This window comes from Odontesthes bonariensis, chromosome 7, assembly GCF_027942865.1.
Source record: "Odontesthes bonariensis isolate fOdoBon6 chromosome 7, fOdoBon6.hap1, whole genome shotgun sequence".
Classification (NCBI taxonomy): Eukaryota; Metazoa; Chordata; class Actinopteri; order Atheriniformes; family Atherinopsidae; genus Odontesthes; species Odontesthes bonariensis.
In genome coordinates, this window is record NC_134512.1 from 22,394,335 (window position 1) to 22,416,563 (window position 22,229).

Sequence of the window (22,229 nt, forward strand, 5' to 3'; positions counted from 1 at the left end):
AAAAGCTTTCCCCCCTTCTGAGCTTGACCTCCCATTTCTACTGGCTGCATAATAGCGCAGGCTGAAGCTCGGTGTGGGCCTACTTCAGACGTGCGTAGAGCCTGAAGGTCGGAGTGCTGCGTGTGCGTGTGTCAGATACACTGTAGGCTACTGAGACGGCATCAGATTCAGCAAGGCATTTCTCTTTACCCCGACAAACCTTCAGGGGGCTTTTAGCATTTGTTCGGTTTGAGGTCTCTGGAAAACATCTGATTCATCTGATTCATTTTTTAACCAGTCCCAGATGCAGAAGAGTGTGTGCGCCTGAGCGCGGCACCGTGGGTCTGTCAGTGCATGAGAATTAGGGGAGAATTTCTGCTGTCTCGACTAGGGGAGGGAAAGAAGAAGCGTGTGGATTTTTTTATAATAACTTTTTAGGTATGAACGCAGATACGTGCGTCTCGTACTGCGATATGACATCGATGGATTCTTATTATAGTGCATCTACTGCGCAGGGTAGAGATCACCAAGCGAGCCCTTTCAGGACTTTCCCGAGCACTGAAACGAAATACAGCCCCACTTTCATTCCGGGTAAAGGGCAGGCATACGGAGAGAAGTGTCGGAGTCCTTTCCAGCCCGAGTGTCAGTCATTGGATGGCGCTGAGGAGAGCACATTTAACAAATACCAGCTCTTCATGCAGCGGCCGACCTGCAAAACTCCGCCCGAAGGCAGCAAGCTGCACCCGGACAGCGGACACAACGGGACGCTCATTCCCTGCTACGGTGAGTGCGCACGAAGACGGCAAGAGCCAGAGTGTAGGCCGTAGGTTTGAGGGAAAGACACGCGAGACATTTGCAAGCAGTGATGGGAATTTAGAATACTGCGTAATTTTTGATGTGAGAGTCAGTGATCTGTCAGCGAAGAGAGGCGAGAGCATCAGGACCGGCGCGGCGGCGCAGCGGACTTTTCCGGCTTAAATTAATTTGTGATGCAGCCTAACACTGTGTGTTAGGTCAGCGTGACGTGGGACGGGAAAAATATTGGCCAGATAAGATCCAGTTATTTTCACTCTCGGAAAGAGTTTCCGTCATTCTCTTAAAATCCCGATTTTTTTAGAAAAACAAAACCATCAGAAGTTTTAGTTAATAATTAGTGGGCAGCGTTTTATTTTCACTTGAACAATGTCCACGCGCGCTTTCATTGAAATTGATTCAGTAAGGCTATTTTAGGCTGTCTAAAAAAAAAAAAGGATGTCTAACCACTTGTGTTCACTGACTGTATTGTGTTAAACTGAAGCATTGTTTGTTTGTTTTTTTGTTCCTATTGCACGATACATTTAGACTTCAATTTAATCCCCGATGAAGCCGCTGGATCATCACACTGACACTGTTGCAGCTGTTTTTTTTTCTCACCATAGGAGCTCCCCATCACTGATGAATAATATTTTGTGGAGAGTTGTTTTATTTCCTAAACACCGCGTGTCACTGCGGCTCGTCGCCACGCAGACACAGACAGGGAAAGCAAGACCTAAAATCAGAAAAGTATACCCAATGGATGTTCCAGGCGTCGCGCTAATTATCTTTCTGGGATTTGTATTCTCTTTGAGCAAAGATTAGGATATAGCGAAAAGCGAGACTAATTCATCGTGTAGCTATGTGAATTAGAGAGTCCTCGTGAATTTATTGCGTAGAGCCTCACAGGCCAAAACAAATGACAATTTATGGGCCGTAAAAGTCTACACTGGTCAATTAAACAGGCCAACTGAATGGGAAATTTCAGAGACTGTCTGGATACCCCGTTTAAAAAAGAAAGCTTTCAAGATTTGCAGACTCTTGACAAAGAGATGGACTAGTGTGTAACACGAGGTGGTTTAAAGAAAACATTTTATTTAGCTGTCTCCTTTATAGGAAGCGGGGCTTTAAAATGAAAGACAAAACCTTCTTATAAAGCAGACGAAACGGATTCAAGTTACCTTTTTTTGCTGCATTTATTATGAGAGGTCGAAAGGGCAAATGGGACCTCAAATACACTATTGCAGAATATACACTGCAATTACTTAGAAAATGCATCAAAAGTTTGCCTATTTATACATATATGTATTTATTTATTTTATTTTTTTGCAGTTGGCGACCTGATTCAATTCTAGATGTTTATCATGATCTTACAGAGGAAATTTTCTGCTGTCCTGAAATTGTACATAATTGTAACTTAGCATTTGATATACATTCATTTGGCCATTTGTACGGATAGCCTCAAAAAAAAATGCTTGTCATAAACAAGCGGAAATACAATAACAACGTCATGTATCTAAGAAGTTACCATTTAAAAGGCTGCACAGTGCAACAGAAGACATGCAGTGTAACTGATTTTTGTGCAGTAGCCAGTCCCAAAGTCAGCCAAAATACATGAAGTGCTAAGTACTTTCTTTTCTGAGAAACAACTGGACTCGCTCTTTGTTTCGCTCTGAGCCGCCACTTTCTGCGCCTCTAACACATACAGCACCCCTGCGCTCAAGTGGGTCGATTTGGCAAGTGCATTGACAGAACCGTTTAAACACCATCATTAAATGCAACATGCCTCCCTTGAGGAAGAGCTGTGCAATGTTATTATTGAAAATGTTGCAGCCAGATGAAGGCATCATGGCTCTAGGGAGGATGCTTTGGGGTCCTGCCAAAGCCTCAGGCGTCAACAGGGTTGTGCTGTTATGTGTGGTCCTCAATGGGAGATATATTGCTTAATGCTGATGCTTTATCTCCATCAGGATGACAAAAGTCATCTCATGCCCGCAGGGAATTTTTCTGTGGCAACTTAAGCTACAACTACAATGGTGTTCACATGGCAACCCAACATGTTGTTGCATTTCAATCCATTATACTGCATGAAAAGTGTTCTGATAGAAAAAAAAAAGAAAAAACACCAAAGAATGTCGTCACAATCTTCTTGAAGATACAACATTTAAAAAAAATAAAAAAAATAGAACACTCATATTAAAGACATGTTACAGTGAAAAAAAGTCAAGCTGAATATGTAGATTTAGTACACAGAATCATTTAAGGTTATTTATTATGTCATAAAGATACATTTCTAAAAGGTTGCATGAGATGAATAAGCTCAGTTCCACACTTCTAAAGCAGGGCATTTAGAAAATGTTTCAAACTTGTTCTTCCAACGCAGCTCAATATGATTCACTTAACACAATTTCATCGTTTAACACCTGAAATTTTGTGTCGAGGACAGTGGTTTGCGGGATTTGTTGCTTTGAGTTGATACAATTCAGTCTCAGTTGCCTGAATAAAGTTTATCAAAAACCTCAGAACCTCAGAAAGCTTAAATAAACTCATTGCTGTTCAGCTGTGGTTCACACTCGTGGTTAAGTGCATTTAGATGCACGTTAATCTATCTGACGGTCCCACAAACCAGACAAGGACAGGGCTGTCTACCTGCGCACGCAGCATTGAATGAAATAAATGCCCCTGGAGCTGATCGAGAGCGAAGGAATGCAGGTCAACACTGCAGGAGAGGTTTAGATTAATGTAAGGCAGATGTGCATTACTGGCTCCTATGGTTATTATTCATACTCCCCAAACATCAGATCTCCGAAGCTACAGAGTCCCCGAGATGACAAAGTGGGACTGGTTTACATAACCTTGTCTCAACAATACCTTGAACAAATAAGCGGGGAGTCAGAAATGGACAACGAGATTGGGAAATGATTTGAGAGACTCCGGAGAAATGAGACGGTTTCTGGAAAAGCCTCACATGTGCGACTATGACTGTTTATGTGCAAGTTCTTTATTGAACTCACTGCCGAATCTTAGTTCGTTTTCTGTTGGGAACTTTGATCCTGACAGACTGACGCAGCTTGCAGACTATGTTTTATCAACTTCAACCTATGAGCAGAATTCTCTAACACTGTAAATTCAAGAGAACATAAACGGCAAAGTACAGGCTAAACGCTCGCTGCAATGTATCCTTTTCATCTTCTCACAAAATAGCCACAGCAGATTATACATTCAGAAAATACAACAACCGAGTGTCAATCTTTGAGCTTTCAAACAACCCCTCCCTCCTCGGCGGGATATTGAGCATCCTGTGATATGTTAAACATTTTCTCAGCCTATGAAAACCAAAACACAACCTCAAAAAAGTCCTGGCAGTGCTTTAAAAAGCCTCCTGTCAAAATATAGTGCTCTAAGTACATGTTAAAAAGCTTAGGGAAGTGATGTCACAAGATATGCATGTGCTGATGACTAACACATTGTGTAGATGTTAACAAAAGCAATGTGGTGACACCTGTGATCATACCAGCGTGCGTCTGTGAATCAGAATAAATTAGAATATCCAATGTGTGCATGCTTCAAAGGGGAAATTCCTCACTTGTTCAAAAGACGAGGTTGGTGTAAACGTGTGGCTCAAGGGGTGAAAAAAAAAAAAAGGTTTCTCCTCAAATCTGTCCCTGTTCTCTCTTTAGCTGTTTTTGTCAGGGCTTTTACTTTCAGACACCTCTGTTGGAGGGGAAGGTGACTACCTGAAATCTGCAAAAGGAGCAGAGTGTTGATTTAAACTTGGAAATTTTAACCAGCTGGCACGCATTTTGACTGGTGCCTTTGGTGTTGTGGCCGGTTCTGCAGCTTTACCATTATTTTTTTCTTTGGTGCTTATCAGCTAAATCTGACTTCAAGAGTCTGTGCAAACATGTGGCCACATGGCACTACGTTTGATCGAAAAGGGATAAAAGCTTGGAAGCTACCGGACAAGGCAAAGATACGGTGGTCACTTTTAGGACAATGATTAACAACCATTCTTTTTCTCTTTTCAGCTTGTTTCCAGCACAGGGACATAATTCATTTTACTTATATATCATATGTCAAATGAAAGCCTCACAGAGGTTCTTTAGGTCTGTCGATGACTTCAAATGTGATTCCAATATGACTTTAGGACAGTATAAACAGGCAACTGAAAGATATGGAGAGGTTATATGTGTTCCATTACATCATATGTTTATATTCTACACCAGCACTTTACTCTTTGTTGTAATTAAAAAATCCTTTTTATTAATTAATTTTTCAAAATAAAATAGCTTAAAATATTGACATATGAAATACAATCACTGCATTAAAAACATTTACCTTACAAATTCTCTCAATCTTGATATTGTGAAGTTAATGCTTTAAACATGGACTATTTCTCTTTATTGATATACGATGACATGAATACTATTTTATCGAGATGTTCTACATTTTTCCCTCAAGGAAAAAAAAAAAGCTTCCTCCCCGAAAAACCCATAACCCAACCAGAACTATTTTTGTGCACTTTGATATGAGACAGCCGCAGCCCAAGGTATTATGACAGTAGTGAGGTCATGATCGTGTCAATTTCTCAGGAGCTGAGGCTGAGCAGAAAGATTTTTCGGTTTCCCAGGAAATCTGCATTCTTGTATGAGCCGCTGGCATAGATCTCACCTCAGGAACATCTGGGAGCCTCCCTTCCACTGAGGAAACAACAGTCAACATCAGGTCTTAGACCGAGCTGTGAAAAAAATACTCCAGCTCAAAGCATATCTGTGCACCAAAAGCGAGTGTACATTAATAGTCACCTGTTGACAACCAAACCTAATGGAATATTTACCCGTAATTTACTCCATATAAGGTGCGATGCACGAAGAGAAATTGTGGCATTCGGTTGTTGGCTTAAAGTGTCTTGAGAGAAAATTTCAGAGCACTCTGTTTAAAAGCATTCCCTTCCCTATTTAGTGTTTGGTCATTAACCCTTCCCCAGGTTACTAATTTATAGTGTTTCTTTTATTTGGCTTCACTTGACCCTCCCCGTCTTATTCCATAAAAACCGAGAGGGTGCCCTGTTGCTTTACAACCAGTTAAATTACACTTTGATGTTTTCTCTCTGTTTTCAGCAGTGATTAAATTGCTGACCCTAGTAAACATCTGACCCCGGCTAACTGAAGCGGTCTGCAGCTTGTCACAGAAAAGCTGGCAGATTACAGGATAAGTCATACGCTGATGAACGCTGAAACAAGAACAACTGTCAAAAACACATTTTTTCTGAATGCCAAAAAAATTCAGGGCCAACGCAGTGGAATCTTGGCTCCCAAAAGAAAGCAGTGTGTGAAGGCTGTGTTTTCCAGAGCAGCATGCAGAAAAGACAGCTCAGCATGCGGGAAAATTTTAAGATGTTTGTGGCAAACTAATCTGTGTGGTTAGAGTGACAGAGAGAAGAAAGATGAGTTTTGAATAGACAAAGAATGTTGAAATGTTGATAAGTGCAGATTCCAGTTTTAAGTACCTCAGGAAAAAATTTACTTATTAGCTAACTTGCTAAATTGATACGTCTCAGACATATATAAGCTAAAGCCAGCAGCCAGTCACCTTAATATGAAGACCAGCAACATTAGCAATAGTTTAAACCCAAAAAACACATCAAACAGCAATTCATGTTCTTTATAAGGAGGACATATTATTCTTTTTATTTTTTATCCCCCCCACTCTTCAGTATGTTAGATAGCCTTTTGTGTATACGCTTAAGTTGCTGTGAAGTATACACTGAAAGGAGCTAGGCTACTGTCTCCCGCTAAAGAAATAACTCTTGAACTATCTGAAATGCTTTGTTGGTAGCCCAAGCTTTTCCAACGTTACTTCTCTACATCACCATGAAACACATCTGCACAATGCCTAGTTGGCAGCCACTTTGGAACAGCTTTAAAAAAAAGAATAAGTGGCTGATTCGCAGTCCACCATTTCTTACAACTAATCACAGCAGACTGGGTCTTTAAGGAGGAGGACCATAAGGAGACTGGAGCTAAACCGGTGGGTTCCAGACAGAAGGTGGCATGAGGTGTCGCAGCAATGTAAAGTATGGAAAAAATAAGGCCAATTTTAAACATTAAAGCATGTATACTAGGTGTGTAAAGATTAATTGATACATATCAGGACCCAACTTTTACATCAAAACACATAACAACACACAGACCCTGGGTTTAAGAAAATGTACAATACATTGATCAATGGCCTGAGTCTACAGTTTAAAGTTGGTCATCTGAGATTTTGCTGCAGATCTTACACAGGACAAACACACACTGTTACTGTACCCACAATTACAGTGTGTACCCCCAATGCCCTCCTTACATTGATGAAAGTGTCTCATCATCGTTGCTTGTGATGTAAAAACAAATACAATGCCCAACAACCAATGCTAATACAGTTTACGAGACACTAACAAATACAGTGTCTAGAAAATAATTTGGAATCTATAAGAGGGATGGGAGACTGGACAGAGGACTGTAGTGCTATGGCACGACGAAGCCATAGTTGCTAATACAGGTGTAACAGGTAAGAAGAAAGCAGAGGGCAAAAAAGACATAAGACGCTTTGGTGAGATGACTCGCACAAACGTTAAAGCTGTGGCAACTATATAAACTAGAGAGAATTTACCTGACAATTATATGCCAGACTTGTACATGGGGGTCACACATTTTTTTCCCCTGTGCTATGAGATACCAGACACACTTTTAATTTACCGTTTTCTTTTTAAATCATGTATCAAATGTAAAATACTAACCAATGCAACTGAAAGAAAATTGCTTGTTCTTACTTAGAAAGATAAATGAATCCTTCTCTTAAATGAATGCTGTATAGTTCTGTTTAAAAATGTATCATCACATCAAATACATATATCAGATACATATCTAATCATAGTGAAAAGGGCAGATACACACCCTAAATGTCAACTGATTACTGTGATTCTGGCAGAGCATCCAAGAACAAGCATTCTTCAGGTTATGAAGTAGAATGTGCAGTTTGCAAATTCATTTCATATAGGTCTTTTAATTACTAAAGTATATGTCTTGCAAGAGAACCAATGACAATAAATTTAGCGGTCAAAAGATTCCCCCTTCAAAGTTGCTGTTATTGGCTGGTTGCCTTTGAGCAGCACAATGAATTTAGTCTTTCTTTTTCTCAAGTCTAAACTTTTACTGTAAAGATAAAGCTACGGTAACCTTTAAGTAATAGATCAAATGTTATAACGATGCAGTTAAAGTAAACAATGATAAGAACTTATTTTGCATTGTCCCCATGTCCATTTCCAGAGCTTGTTTTCACCAATGAGCACTGAGATGTCACAGTTTTTAATACACAAGCTCTTCACGGTGTGTTTATAGTTTTAAATATTGGCTTTTCCACATATCTTATAGCTAACCTTTACCTTTACTAGCACAACTCTCCCATTACTATTAATGCTAAAGTTTATCAATGTTAGGGAGTAAAGTTTGATTGCATCTAATTTATTTACAAAGAAATTTACTATCAGTTAACCAGATAATAGTTATTTGATTGATAACAAGACACTGAGACCTAATCCACTAGTTAGGAAATACAAAAACTTTTGTTTATTGAAGAAACGAGTCACAATATGACTATAAAGCCGCATCAAAAAATCTTCATGAATTCAGTTTGATCAAGTCTCCAGTTATAGATGAAAAATGAAAGCTGACTGATGTAAATATGCCACTGTAAAGCAAATGTGGTTCTTTAATCTTGACAACAAGAAGCAACTTAACTGTGAGCATGACAAATGAGTGTGCTGGAGTACCTAAACTAGTAGCACTACCCCCTTATGATATACGGCTCCTTACAGGTGAGTTTGTGCTAACCTGTTTCTTGGCAGGGACAAAACAATATTCTGTAGTTTCCACTGGCTGCCTGACAAAGCAGCGGTCCAGCACAAAACTATAAAGTAGCTGTAAAAGTGAGAATTTTGTTCACCCTTGGACTGTTCCCACTGTGTTCAGTCCTCAAAGTTACAGTAAGCTAACTGGCTGCTCATAGATTCACATTTTCTTCACTCACATGGGAGACGACAGACATGAGATCTCCTAATCTAAGTTCTCGTGAGAAATCGAATATGTGCATTTCCCAAAATGGTAGACTGTTGCAATCAGTGCAGACGACTGAATAAATGTTAGTAACAAGTGTGGGAATCTTAAACATTACAATGCACCATCCAGCTCTCTTCACAGCCTCTCATCTGTGCGACCATCTGCATCGTCAGACTCACAGGATATGTGCCTTGCTCAGGGGCATAACTGTATTTTCTCTCACAGATGCAAATGCCAGGCACGAACCTGAACTTGATCTGTCTTACTTTACGAACGTTGCAGCCATGCTTCTGCCCAGGGGTGGAATGAAATTATTGCACAGTGCATGAGGATAAGAGGCCAGCTCAGGGGTTGGTGATGTCAGAACATCTGCCTGCGCTGAGACAGTAAAAAAAAAAGTCTGACAGGTAGGCCACGTCGATATGAGGTCATGAACTCCAGCTGGGCGAGCTGTGTTGTTCCATTAGTGTCTCAGTTGGGGCAAGTGTGAGCCAGAGAGAAGGGGAGGGCTGCTACAGCTTTAAGGGAATGACTATTGACATTTCATTGAGGGACACTCTAGCCAACAGCGTACTAATCTATGAAAACAAACACGCATGTTGCAGACAGCCTCCGCCTAGCTTCATCACTCTCAAACTATTCAGCAATCAACCACTAGAAAAAACTTGGCCCAAAACCTTATGAATGCCAAAAAGTATAAGCTTTCTTTTCTTGGATGCCCTCAGAGAGAGGCAAGAGGGCATTACAGCATGAAGCAAAATAAAAATATAACGTGAAAAAGTCGAATGCCTGCACATAAGTGCATAGCTGTCAGATTGATAATCCCTAAACTTCCAAACTTAAAGACAAATTTAGTGCGACTAAAGTAATGCCAGTGTTGTGCAAGACTCTGCAATCTGTTTATGTGGAGGAGACCATTACGCACTAGTTTTAGGCCAAAGCATTTAGAGCAGGGTGCTCTTCGTGCTCATTCGCATGAAAGGCAAACAGAGGCTGACCGAGCTCACTGTTCTCGCTGGCCCGCGACCAGAGCCCCTCAGATTATTTATTCACACGGCTGTTTGTTGATTGAAGGAGAAAGGAACAGCTTTCTTCATCTCCACGGAAGAAACAAAAAAAGCCAGCATGCGCACACAGGAACAGAGCGAGGTCTGTCACAAAATGGACGCCCTCAAAACTGAAGGTGACAAACACAATGTTGTTTACATCTGAGGGGGCAAGGCTGCGTGGTGAGAGTGGTCGCCCCTCCTGTACACAAGACCCACCATGCATGGCTCGAGATGGAGCAGATTTCAAGTGGCTCAAGTTTCGGGTGGCGTGATTGAGAGATGTTAGGGAGAGGGCTTTGCAGGCTGTGTCACAGGTCATACCAATGAGCTGCGACATACCTTTCAAACAAATTTTATTCCTGCGACTTTTAGACTCGCTACTCACGCACATGACTTATGAGCCTTAAAATAAAACATTACAGAGATGACGTAAGCTCAAAGTAAGTGCCATTTCATGGGGATGTTGTAATGTGATGATGAGCAGACACCCTTCCTGACTTTAAAGTGAGGTACCACAGTTTTACTCAGACACATTTAAAAAAAAAAAAGCATTGCTCTTCTGAGAGTGGTAACTATAAGTACAAGAGTCCTGTTGACAGCATGCCATGCTCTTTTTTACGCTCTGATATGGTCAGAGAGTTAGATGGGATTTCTTCTTTGAAAATGATGTTAGTACAGTAAAAATATTACTTGTTTTATCTTTTCATGGTTTTGAAAGCTTCATATGAAAATCACTTCGATACAGCATATTTATTTTGTTAGGACCACTATGTTATATCTATTTTGTAAATCTGGAGCATTGTGTAGCTGGCTTTACAGTAGTGCCATCATTCTGTCACAGAATTAAGGGAGTATTCTGGAAACTCAACACTGTACTTTTTAACTATAGAGATACATCTAAAAATACAAACTGATCCTATATTTGCAAAGCAATCCGGACTGGTTCCTTTTAGCATACGCGAAACTCCAAAATCCCTGGGTTATTGTTGTCATAGCATCTTCACTATGCTTCGATTCTTCCAAACATCGGTCCTTATTTTTAATCCAGAGTTTCGGTTGAAAAATTGAAGACCAAATGGAAAATAAACTGAACTTCAAACATGAACTTTGTATGGCTTCCCTTTTTAAAGGATCTCACTTTGACTCCTAACCTTAAACATCACTCTCTCTGTCTTAATCCCATACACACAGGAAAAGACAGCCTGACTGAGTCTGAGTTGCCCTCAAGCGTGGACCCTCCTGGGATGGAAGGCAGCTACCTGAACCTAAAGGAACCTGGCGTAAAGGGGCCAAACGAGCGTCCAGGGTCAGACCTTTCCAGCCCTCTGGACAAAAGTGAGGCTGAGAGCAACAAAGGCAAGAAGAGACGCAATCGTACCACATTCACCAGCTACCAACTAGAGGAGCTGGAGAAAGTTTTCCAGAAGACACACTACCCAGATGTTTACGCCCGTGAGCAGCTGGCACTGAGGACGGATCTGACAGAGGCTCGTGTTCAGGTGAGAATACAGAAATCCCACCAGGTTACAACTGAGATAGCACTGATCCCAGTCACTGTGGATAAATGCAGCCGCTTTTTATTTCTCTAGAAACCACCAACACGTGACATCGAAATGTTTCTCATGAAAAAGAGCCTAATGTTTGTTCAACCTCCTCTCATGGTGACACTGAGAGCAGAACTCAAGTAAAGTTTACTAGTTGATAAAGGCTGCAGTCATGCATATTGCCAGCGTGGTTTCAAGAAACATGAAATGGCAGTTAAGTTTATATGGTACATATATGTTGTTACTCACTAGACAACATTCATGAAACATTTTCCCTCCTGCAAACGGTTTCCCGCACTGACATGAGCCAATAAGTTTGTCTATGTCCTTCAGAAAACTCATGGGAATCTTTTCCCAAATTCTTGATTTCACTCCAAAAATGGTCACAAGTCACTGTAATTGATCATAAAGTTCAAGAATAGTTTTGGACTAGACTCTAAACTCTCTAATAGACCTATCTAATCTCTAACAAATGAGACACACTCCCATGGATTTAGGTAAGTCTTGTGTTATGGGTTAGAATAAATAACTTGTTACAGTACAGTTTGTGCATGAATGACTGCTGTAGGAGCCTCAGGCTAGCTTTGTCATCATGCATACAACAATAAAACCAGTGGATAAGTTTTGGGAATGATTCTGATCATGTCAAACTATGTTGGCCTGATGTCCAAATTAACCTTCACATTTTACATGTTAAATAGTTTGGTCCTGTTCTTCAAAGTAAAAAAAAAAAAATCACATCTCATTATGACTCATTTGCCGAAAAAAAAAACTGGTGCCATCATTCCTTCTTGGGCAGACAGTGCTTGTGTGCTCTGTTGTATTAGAACAATCGTTTACGTTTGCATGCTAATAATCACTTGGGGACCAAACAGAAAAGACTGGGGGGGATAACTCTAGCATATTGACTAAGACTGTTACAACAAGAAGACAGCAAGGCCTATTGTTCTAAATCTCTCTTTCTGCCTGCCAGTTTTAGATCAGAGTGGGATGGGTGGGACTAAGGGAATACTGTGCTGCTCTTAGCACTTACATGGTGCAGACTCTGCAAGAGGGTCAGAGGCCAAGGGTTTCTCTCCAGCACTACCATGTTTAAACTACTTTACCGCACAACTCTGGAGGCACGGAAGGAAAACACATGGAAAGCCATCAAAGCTATTTGGCATGGATATAAAAGACACTCTGAGATGCCAGTTTCAATTTCCACGCATAGTCTGAGACATAGTCAGGGACAGAGAACCTGGCCTGGTCCTTGTGGTGGTACAGTAAAATAAGTACATTCATGTAGTGTTCACACAGACCCATCTATTCCCCAGATGAATATAATTAACTTTTTCAACTGACAAGCACACAGCAAAGTCACTGTGAGGTTTGACCCAAACTTCTAAAATTCAGACCCCAAATATGTGCGCAATCAAGACTGAACCCCAGAACCTCATCTGAAGGTCCATCGAGACAAAGTCCAGGGATATCCAATTGTTGAATACTGAGGGGCACTTGAAGCTTGAGTTATTGTAGAATCCTTTTCATCTTCAAAAAAACTGAACTGAAATCCAGGCTACAGATGTTTTCAGCTAAAATGCCAACCTTAAGGTCTTACAGTTTAATTCTCAGTTTGATGATGAATGTCTTCATAAAGTCTGGCTGTAGCTGTCCATAATCGCACCAGTGACTTCTGTTGCCACTAGTTTATTTAGCACAATTAGCTCTCCGCCTCAGACTTGAACTTCACCATGCTGCCTACTTTTTATGGAAGAGGGGGGTTATGTGCAAGTGAGGCCGTCTATCAATCGCAGTGAACCTGGATGACAGAGATGAGGTGAGACGGCTGGACTTCAAAGCTGCTTTTGGAGCTATGGACTCTGCCCTCCCTCGCTCCCTCTTCCTCCTTCCATGCCTGCTGGCTCTGGAGCATAAATAAAGCTCTATAATGGCTCTGTAAGCTGCATTTTGCTGTCAGCGTCTTTAGCAATTACTGTATCACCGCCAAACGCTTTGAGCTACAAGAGCACTGAGCCACCTTCCTTGCAGATGTCTGCTAAATAATATAAACAAGAGTAATATGTGTTTGCAGTCGGTGAATTTCATCCTCTTGGGCATCATGTGCACGATGGACCATTGTGGTTCATTATGATAAATATAATAAATATCATTCTTTTAAATTGGAGATCTGCCTGTGCAAAGACACCAGTGGCCTTCCTTTCTCAAGTATGCATACATTTTATAAGTTAGGGAATAGGAGACTCAGAGCACCAAAGGACATGTCTGACTTCATAATTCCTCGAATTATCTCTCTGGCAAAGTATTTGGCTTGGGTCTCATTCTCACTGCTGTTCAAAGGAAAAGCTACGAAGAGCAGTGAAACATTACACACTATGTACTGAGAAACTAAGGCATGGGGAATATATGTGCTCAGACATGGTGTGCTTGTTTATAAAATGGTCCCAGTGAGTGTTTTTGAGGGTCCAGGGTTAAAATACGGCATTTGTTAGTGAATGACTTTAAAATCTGTATATGATATTATAAATGTGTGCGTTTTCTGTGCATATCCTGTGTGTGTGTATGTGGACGCCCGGTCCGCTGCTCTCGTCTGCACGCCTTCAAAAGGTCAGAGGGGTTAGCTGCGGAAAGCCAAGGGCTTAGGCGTCAGGAAATTAAACATGAAATGAAAACAAGCTCCAGTTTGAACATTCTCCCATCTCACTTTCCAATATCCCCACTTCCCCTCACTGACTTAAAAGAGAGGTGGGAGGAGAGGGACACAGAGAGAGGGGTCGGTGTATGTGGGTGGGGGTGTTGAGGGACAGAAGAGGCTGAGCTTCAACAGAGGAGTGGGAGTATGACACCGAGATTAAGATGAGAAGAGGAGGAAAGTTATCTTGATTTGTCACGATTAAGATGACTGCTCGCTAACTGATAAAAGTTTATATCTTAAAAGGAGAGCAGAGCTTTGAAATGCTTTTGACATCTGAGCCCTGAGACCAAGCGATCATTGAACAACACATACTATTGTTTTGACTATATCCTCTCAACAAGTCTCACAAACATCTAAGTGAAGTTGTCCCTGCATTTCCTGACCTAAGTGATCACAAATGCAATATTGACACCTAATAAAAAATATTGGAAGCTATTGGAATATAGAGTTAAACTTAATTACAATATTGGGGTGAAAAGCCGCAATACGCCAAAAAAAAGTCTAACAGAGTTTTAAATTTTGGTTGGTGATGCAGAAATTGAGCAAGAAAGTGTAACGTCCAGCTGCCATATGTTTGGCTTGGGAAGCAGAGGCATTATATGGGTGAAGTGATGGGTGGGGGTGTTAATAACCTTTTTACTATCAAGCAGGAGATTAAAAATGTTTCATCCAGATGCTTAGCTGGATGGAGTCTGGAGGGCTTTAAGGAATTGTTGTTAAATTTTTAACAACAAATAAATTTTTCAAGGATTGCCAGATTATTTTTTTTTTTAATGTGCGGAATTCTGTTAATCCAATAAATATTCATTTGAGGCCAAAGCTGGGTGAACACTAACCTCTCAGGTCCTCTGTCCTCTTAGTAGCTAATTCTTAATCTATATTTAGATTTAATACTTGATGAAGCTTGAATGTTGCCCCTCACTGATAAGTTGCTTTGAATAAAAGTGGCTGCTGCATGAGGAAATGTTAAAATGCAACTCTAAGCAAGCTCAATTAATCCATTCAGGGCCTTACTGTTTGAAGGGTTATATTTGAAAACTTGTGATGTTATGAGCTCATGTAACCAAAGACCCACCAAAGGAAAGACAAGGAAAACCTTAAACAATAATAGACCCCCAAATCCTCAGAGGGAGCATAACATAGACTCAGAGTCCCCCTCTAAATATATGATATAATCCAAAGGGCAACAACCCTTCACCTTGACATTGGGGTCCAGCAACAGCCTCAGATATCAGCTTACCACTTTGCAAGGGTAAGCTGTCCTTTAATCTCACCAGCTGACCCGAGGAATGTCAGAGTCAGACGACGTCTCTTTACGTCAGCTTCTCGTAAACATAGGAGCAACAGCTATCTGCACCATAAATGGTCTTTTCTTTGAAAATGAACCAACTAGAAGTTTCAAGTGTCCAGAGAAATGTCAGCTTTGTGTGTGTAGACTGGAGCCCTCATTGCTGGTCTTGTCAAATTTGATAAAAATCCACTGGCTCCCCATGAGAAAACTATTTGAGAAAAAGAAGAATGAGGGTATTCCCTCATGCATATCTTACAAATTGATATATTTGGATGATACTACTCAATTCTGTTGCTAATCTTTACTGTTTTTACGGTGACTGGGAGAAATGGTGAGACCAAGACGCAAGGGGCGGGTAGATTTGAAGGGAATGACTGAGGGGAAATTGCAAGCCAGGGACTGTGAAAACCACAAGCTGATTGGGCTGGGAATCAACCCACAATCCAAGTTCAAACCCCTGTGTCGAAGAGGGATCGCTCTCTCTAGTCTCTTTGAAGAAGCTCCCCCTTCTCTCTCCGGAGGATAAGATTCAGACAACCAACAAACAGATACAGATAAACATGTGGAGACGATCTACTTTTTTACTCTTGCATGGAGATGTGAGAAAATTCTCTGAAAAAAAAAAAAACTAGAATAAGAATTGGATCTTATTTCTAAAAATAAAAAAATTGTCGAAAAAAAATCCCAGTTAAGAATAAAGAAACATAACAACGATTCTATTTAGGAATCACAGTTCTATTGTTTTTAAGTCTTGCGTAAGTGATTGTGCAACTCTGCTACATTTCTTTCCTATCCTTACATCACTGCCTTGTGGAGTACAGTTTTGAAGCCTTGCGTTGGGCTTTTATATCGAGAATTTTGGAGAACTAGTAGGTACCCAGTAAGTCCATTACATTCACCATTCACCTATCACTCATTGTCAATTAATAATATGAATTAAATGGGTGAGTTGTAGGAAAATTCACCCACTATACAGTTGTCATTAGGAAACAGATGATTAGCCTCTGAGAGCAGACAAGATGGGGGTCTGTGGATACTAATGCCTTGTTTCCACTGCCAGTACGGTCGGGTCACTTCGTATCGGCACGGTAAGGGTCGGGTCGCTTTGGGGTTATCTTTGCATTCCCACTGTACAAAGGGGACCCTCAGGGGTGGGCGGAGTGCGTGCCAAAGCGTAAATAGCATCCATAATTTCGAACCACCTCCAAGCTTCTTCAGCTTAATGCGACACTGGGTCGCGGTCCGGTTGAAACCACTCTCTATCATTTTTGCGGCAATCAGCTGGAAAACTTTTTCGTTTCGCACAGCGCCATCGAGCTCCCGCTGCACAGCCTCCTCACCAACAACGGAGAGCAGAGCCTGGAACCGGTCCTGTGTGCTTGGTACCCCAAGCAGAAGGGTTACAAAAATGGTAACGGGTACCATGGGACCAGTACGCTTTCGTGGTAGTGGAAACAGTGGAAATAAGCGAACCGTTCTGAACCGACCCGTACCGGACTGCTTAGTGGAAACGGGGCTAAACTTGCTTTTTTGGAGCCAACCTCTAGTGGCCAATCAAGGAACTGCAGTTTTTGGTTATTGCTTGAAGCACGTTTGACCTTTAACATTTACAAATATCAAATGATTTATAAATCAATTTAGTATTTAGTGTAGAACTGACAAACAAGAGTAATGGCTCATGTCAAGAAAAGTTTATTTACTAGATGGCAGTTCTTAAAATAGAGAGATGGACATGTTGTGAGCACAGTGGACAGAAATTACAATATTATGCAGAAAAATCCCTGATGTCTAAAACGTATATTACTAACAATAATACCAGCATTTCTTGGGAAATTCTCTCTGGCCCACCTTTCAGTCATGCTCTTCCCAGTTAAGGTAAAGTGGGTTAAATAGCCTGCACTTGGTCTGTCAGCAGTTCACTGACAGCACCATCTCTGATTTTGTAAATATATTTATATATATATATCTTGGTCAAAAGTTCAACATTTATTTCAGGGATTATGAAGAGGGATTCCCCTCTTTGTCTCACTGTGCTGACATGTGGGAGAGAGCACACCTTTCTCCGAGTGATTTATGAATGGCTGAAGGCCCAGATGTGGATCTGTCGACACTGGCAGCCTGAAGGGAGGCAGACGCCTTTGTATCAAAGGGAGGAGCTGAAACATGCAGCACCAGGGGAGACTCACAATTTTCACATCAATAGCTCAGTGTGGACGGCACTTTAAAGGCACGTCAAGTCTTAAAACTAGGGCCTTGAGTTTCATGTGCAGCAGAATTTATTTGCTTCGGTATCCTCAGTTTATATGGTTCCGTTTCTTACTTTGACTTGCTGAGCGAGAGGATGGCCCCCTTTTCTGCAGAGTTCTTGGAGTTGCATGTGATATGAGGGCAGTGATAGCCATGTTTAGAGATTACGTTAAAGTTTTGTTTCATAACGACTGGTCTGTATTATGAGGTATCCTTTCTCATGTACTGTTTTCTCCGTAGGTGTGGTTTCAGAATCGCAGAGCCAAGTGGAGAAAGAGAGAGCGTTTTGGCCAGATGCAACAGGTCCGCACGCACTTCTCAACTGCTTACGAACTGCCTCTACTCACTCGGCCTGAGAACTATGCACAGGTAAAGGTTATATAAGTGGTAGTCTGCTCATTGGGTGCTACAGGTGGTTGTGATTGGAGACATCGAATCATAAAATATTTATGTGCAGACATGGTAAAGTAGCCAAAATTATTCATCATTAAACCTACTACTTGTGTTGTTTCAAGCCACATCAGGCAGAAAACATAACATTTTATCACCTTCATTAGCCTTGTTTGCAACAGCTGCTTATTTTTGTATTCAGGGTTTATTGTACTTCGGAACTTTACTTTTTATTTGGAGTAATTTTTCAAGCCACCCAAAGAATGTAAATTTACCAATGCCTGAGGACATATACCGCTCATTAGCTGCTGAATGTTCCAGTGTTCATCCCTTTGTATTTAGTTATGTCTGCCTTCCATGTGGTGCCAAGTGAGGGGTTCTGAATCCATATTTAGAGCTTTTGCTTTGCTCTGAACAAAGCAAACACTGTTGACATCAGTGAAAATGACACCGAACAGTAGTATTGATGGTGTTGAACTGGCCAGCTTTGCATTTCTCACTACATCATGTTTTAAAATGTGTATCACTGGCGACCCTTCTGAACTTGTTACTGTGCTGGATTTTTATCTTGACAGGAGGGAAAAATATTTGCTGACAAAGAAAGGTGTCACCATGAAAAACATAGATCTTTCAGAACAATCAATGTCTACCCGGGAAAACCATGTAACTAACAACTGATCGTGACCGTGATTTAATTTGTTGGGCGCTTGCGTGGCATGTCTCTTATGGTCTACTGGGATCTGATCCTCCATGCAACAAGTACCTTGTGTCTTTCACAGATCCTCTGTGATTGGGTGCTTGTTAGATACTCTTAAAATCACTAAGTCTGGAGCCCTTCTGTGCTAGAACAACAAGCTGCAAGTCACTGTAGATCCAAGCACCTATGCAGAGAAGTTGAGATATTGTTTTCAGGTTGTAAAGTGATAGAATTTATAATGACAAAATCAATTATAGTCATTATAACTAGAATCCCTTTTTTTCCTCCAGATCCAGAACCCTTCGTGGATTGGGAGCAGCGGAGCATCTCCAGTGCCAGGCTGCGTTGTTCCTTGCGACTCCGTTCCCTCCTGCATGCCCCCTCACCCTCATGGTCCTGGAGGCGTCTCTGACTTCCTGGGTGTGCCCAGTCCCGGGAGCAGCCACATGGGACAGACACATATGGGCAGCCTGTTTGGGGGTGCTGGGATCAGCGGGGGAATCAATGGCTATGATCTCAATGTTGATCCAGACCGCAAGTCCTCCAGCATAGCTGCGCTGCGTATGAAGGCCAAGGAACACAGTGCAGCCATCTCCTGGGCTACATGATGTCCCAGCGCAGTTCCACCCTGCCCCCATTTGGCCCCATCTCCGCAGCGGCCATCAACAAGCACTGAGGGGGAGGAGGGGTTTTCCCTGAGAGCACTAATGATAACACAGGTCAAATGAACAGGGAGAGACTGTAGAGATAAGAGAGGCCATAAGAGCGGCCAATGAAAGCAAGATAGCTGTGACTATGACAATCAGCAGATGCTGAAAGTGAGAAAAATACCGAGATGTGACTTAGATGAGGGTGTTACTTAGAAGTTCATCCTCGATTCCTTGATCTCTCAGGTCTAAATGAAAAGTGGGGTTTACACCCCAAGAAACTGGGTAACATTCAAAACGCTTAAGGTTTTCGGAAAAAAACAAAACACACACATGGTTTACTAAATATCTTCAAAAGTGAATGTATCAATCCTATGCAAAAACCACCCATTTCATAAAGAATCCTCATTCAAAGCAATAAGCACAAATCACATAATTCTTCTACATTACGGTCATTTTGCAGACGCTTTTATCCAAAGCGACTTACAATAAGTGCATTCAACATTCTACTTCATCACATGTTCATGTCACCCATCCAGCCACACTCATATCATGATGTGACTGCCGCTTTACACTCTTCTCTCACACTGTAAAAATCAGTTTGTTAAATTCCTTTGTAAACAATATTTGCATTTTGTAAGCAGTCTAAAAGCAAGTCCACATACTGTGAGCAATCCCAGATACATACAAAGGGCTGAGAGTTTACTTTGTGTCAATTTCTATTGTGAACTACAGTTATGATAGAAAACAATCTTTTTGTCCAAACCTGCTGTGGGTAGTTCATGTATTTGCCGAGAAGGACAGAGGTATATTGCCATAAATTAAACTAATCTAGCGAAAACAGATATGCCGTACCAATTTGGTCTGGGTAGCTGACAGGCGGTAGATTGGCAGTAATTTCAAACCATCTTGTCACTTCCCCTCCTAGGGCTGCATCCACAGGTTCCCCAGCTAGGCTGAGGCTTCAGGTTACAGGAAACAGTGCCTCCAAGGGCAGACACGGTCCAGCACTGCACAGCAGCAACCTTCAACAGCAACTAACCGTGCCAGCTTTAATCAACAACCAACAGGAGTAGACAAACTTAATTAGCATCAACGTGAGTCGTCCTTTCTCGTGAACAGCACAGTATATCATGAGGTACACGGTGAGAACACTCCGAGCACATGCTGAAATAATCAGTTCATCATTAGACGTCGGTCCAGCAGAGATCGTTCTTGCATTTGTCGCTTGCTCACAGAATCTGCCGACGACTGTGGGCCAAATCAGTGGCCCTCCTAAACAGTGTGTTGTAATGTTTAAGTAATTTGAAGACATCCGGGTCGGACTACAGGAATTTGGTGAGCATGCCCTGTGATTGCAGGGGTATCTTTGTGTGTGTTACCCACATCTGCAGAGGTTTGTCACCAGAGCTGGGCTCCAGGCTGAGGCTAGAGACAGGCTTCATTAGTCTTTTGGCTGATCTTTCTATGACGCCTGCTGAACTGCATATTAATTTTCCTTCCTGTGTGTGGATGATGGCAGAAAAACCAACCGTGATGTCTTCTAACGTCTCATTGCCAAAAAAAAAAAAAAAATCAGGCATGTAGGTTCTTTCAACATAAGATAACAACAAAAAAACAAAAAAAACAAAACAGCTACATTATTGGAGTGGAATTCTTCTTTGAGGGCAGTTAATCAGTTTTCTGTTCAGCCACTGTTGCAGCTCTCTGGAATTAAAAATTTCTTCACATTGAAACGATATGAGGTTTAAATGAAGTGCTTTCCAGTCAGAATTACCACTGTGTGATGACGTTATGATTTCTTCGACACTTATAAGTTCACATAATCTACATGTGGGGTTTTACTGGCTGTTATCAAATGTTGGAAAATAGAAATAAAAAGTCCACAAAAATGACCGAAGATCCAAAACATCAAAATAAAAATTTCCAATTAAAAACAGCATGTCGGCGAGATGAAGTTATGCCTGCAAGATTTCAAATGTGACTGAATTCTTATCTTATCATGTTGACCGTGTGTCTCTGGTCTTTCCTCAGTGCTCCTCTGCTCTGCAGCTCCATTTAAGTTGATACTACTGAAATAAAGCAATTTAAATTCCATGTGTATAATGCTGTGTTGTATGAATGTGAACAATATCAATGATATTGTTCCTCTGCTTGTAAATTTGTTTAGCTTTTTATGTCAAATATTGGACCTCCAGAGATAAACCAATGTATTACAGTAATAATGAAAGAAAAGTAAAGTTCTGTGTGCTATTTTCAAAAGTAGCTTTTGACTTTTACCAAGAAAATTGTTTTCTAATTTTCATTTTTATGGCTTTAAGCAGCTTTTTTTTTGTATATTAATCATGTACTTCTACTATTGATTGTGCCAAATCATGCAATAACTTATTGCACTTGTGTCTTTTGATATTTGCTGGGACAGCTGTCTCTTTCCTGAAGTCCCAGGTGGGGGAGCATTTAGTCCCAGTAGTCAAGAACTGTCTCCTAAGTCCGTCCATATTTAGTATTGAGAACAGCATCAATGAGGTCTCCTCAGGTGTTGTACTTTGTTTATACAGAATTAACTTGTTGTTTGCATCAATGGTGGTTTTGAGTCGATTTTGAAATAAATGGATCTCCAGCGGTTGAATGAGTATGGATAATTTTATCTTTAATGGGTCTTGTTGGAAAGCTGACCAGAGCGGCATAAGTAGGAGGCAGAATCACGGCAGTTTGTCCAAAAATCACCCCAAGGTGTTTATTTACAGGTGCCTGTTTCACGTGTAGCAAAAATATTTACAACAAAAAATATAACTGAAC

The 22,229-nt window shown here is 41.1% G+C and overlaps 1 protein-coding gene across 1 annotated transcript; it reads left to right on the top strand.

Annotated features, from left to right (window-relative positions):
• The first annotated feature begins 419 nt into the window (after window positions 1–419).
• On the top strand, window positions 420–21,955 carry alx4b (ALX homeobox 4b). The gene is made up of 4 exons (XM_075471021.1): window positions 420–762; window positions 11,111–11,418; window positions 17,937–18,065; window positions 19,074–21,955. Exons 1-4 carry the CDS (start codon window positions 420–422, stop codon window positions 19,389–19,391), a joined length of 1,098 nt encoding a protein of 365 aa, XP_075327136.1. The 3' UTR covers window positions 19,392–21,955.
• The last annotated feature ends 274 nt before the right edge of the window (window positions 21,956–22,229 follow it).

Bases quoted from the DNA above. Each gene is read 5' to 3' on its own strand.
- alx4b (XM_075471021.1), top strand. From the start codon at position 420: ATGAACGCAGATACGTGCGTCTCGTACTGCGATATGACATCGATGGAT. The intron at 11,419-17,936 runs GTGAGAATACAG...TTTTCTCCGTAG, and splicing joins TGACAGAGGCTCGTGTTCAG to GTGTGGTTTCAGAATCGCAG. The intron at 18,066-19,073 runs GTAAAGGTTATA...TTTTTCCTCCAG, and splicing joins GGCCTGAGAACTATGCACAG to ATCCAGAACCCTTCGTGGAT.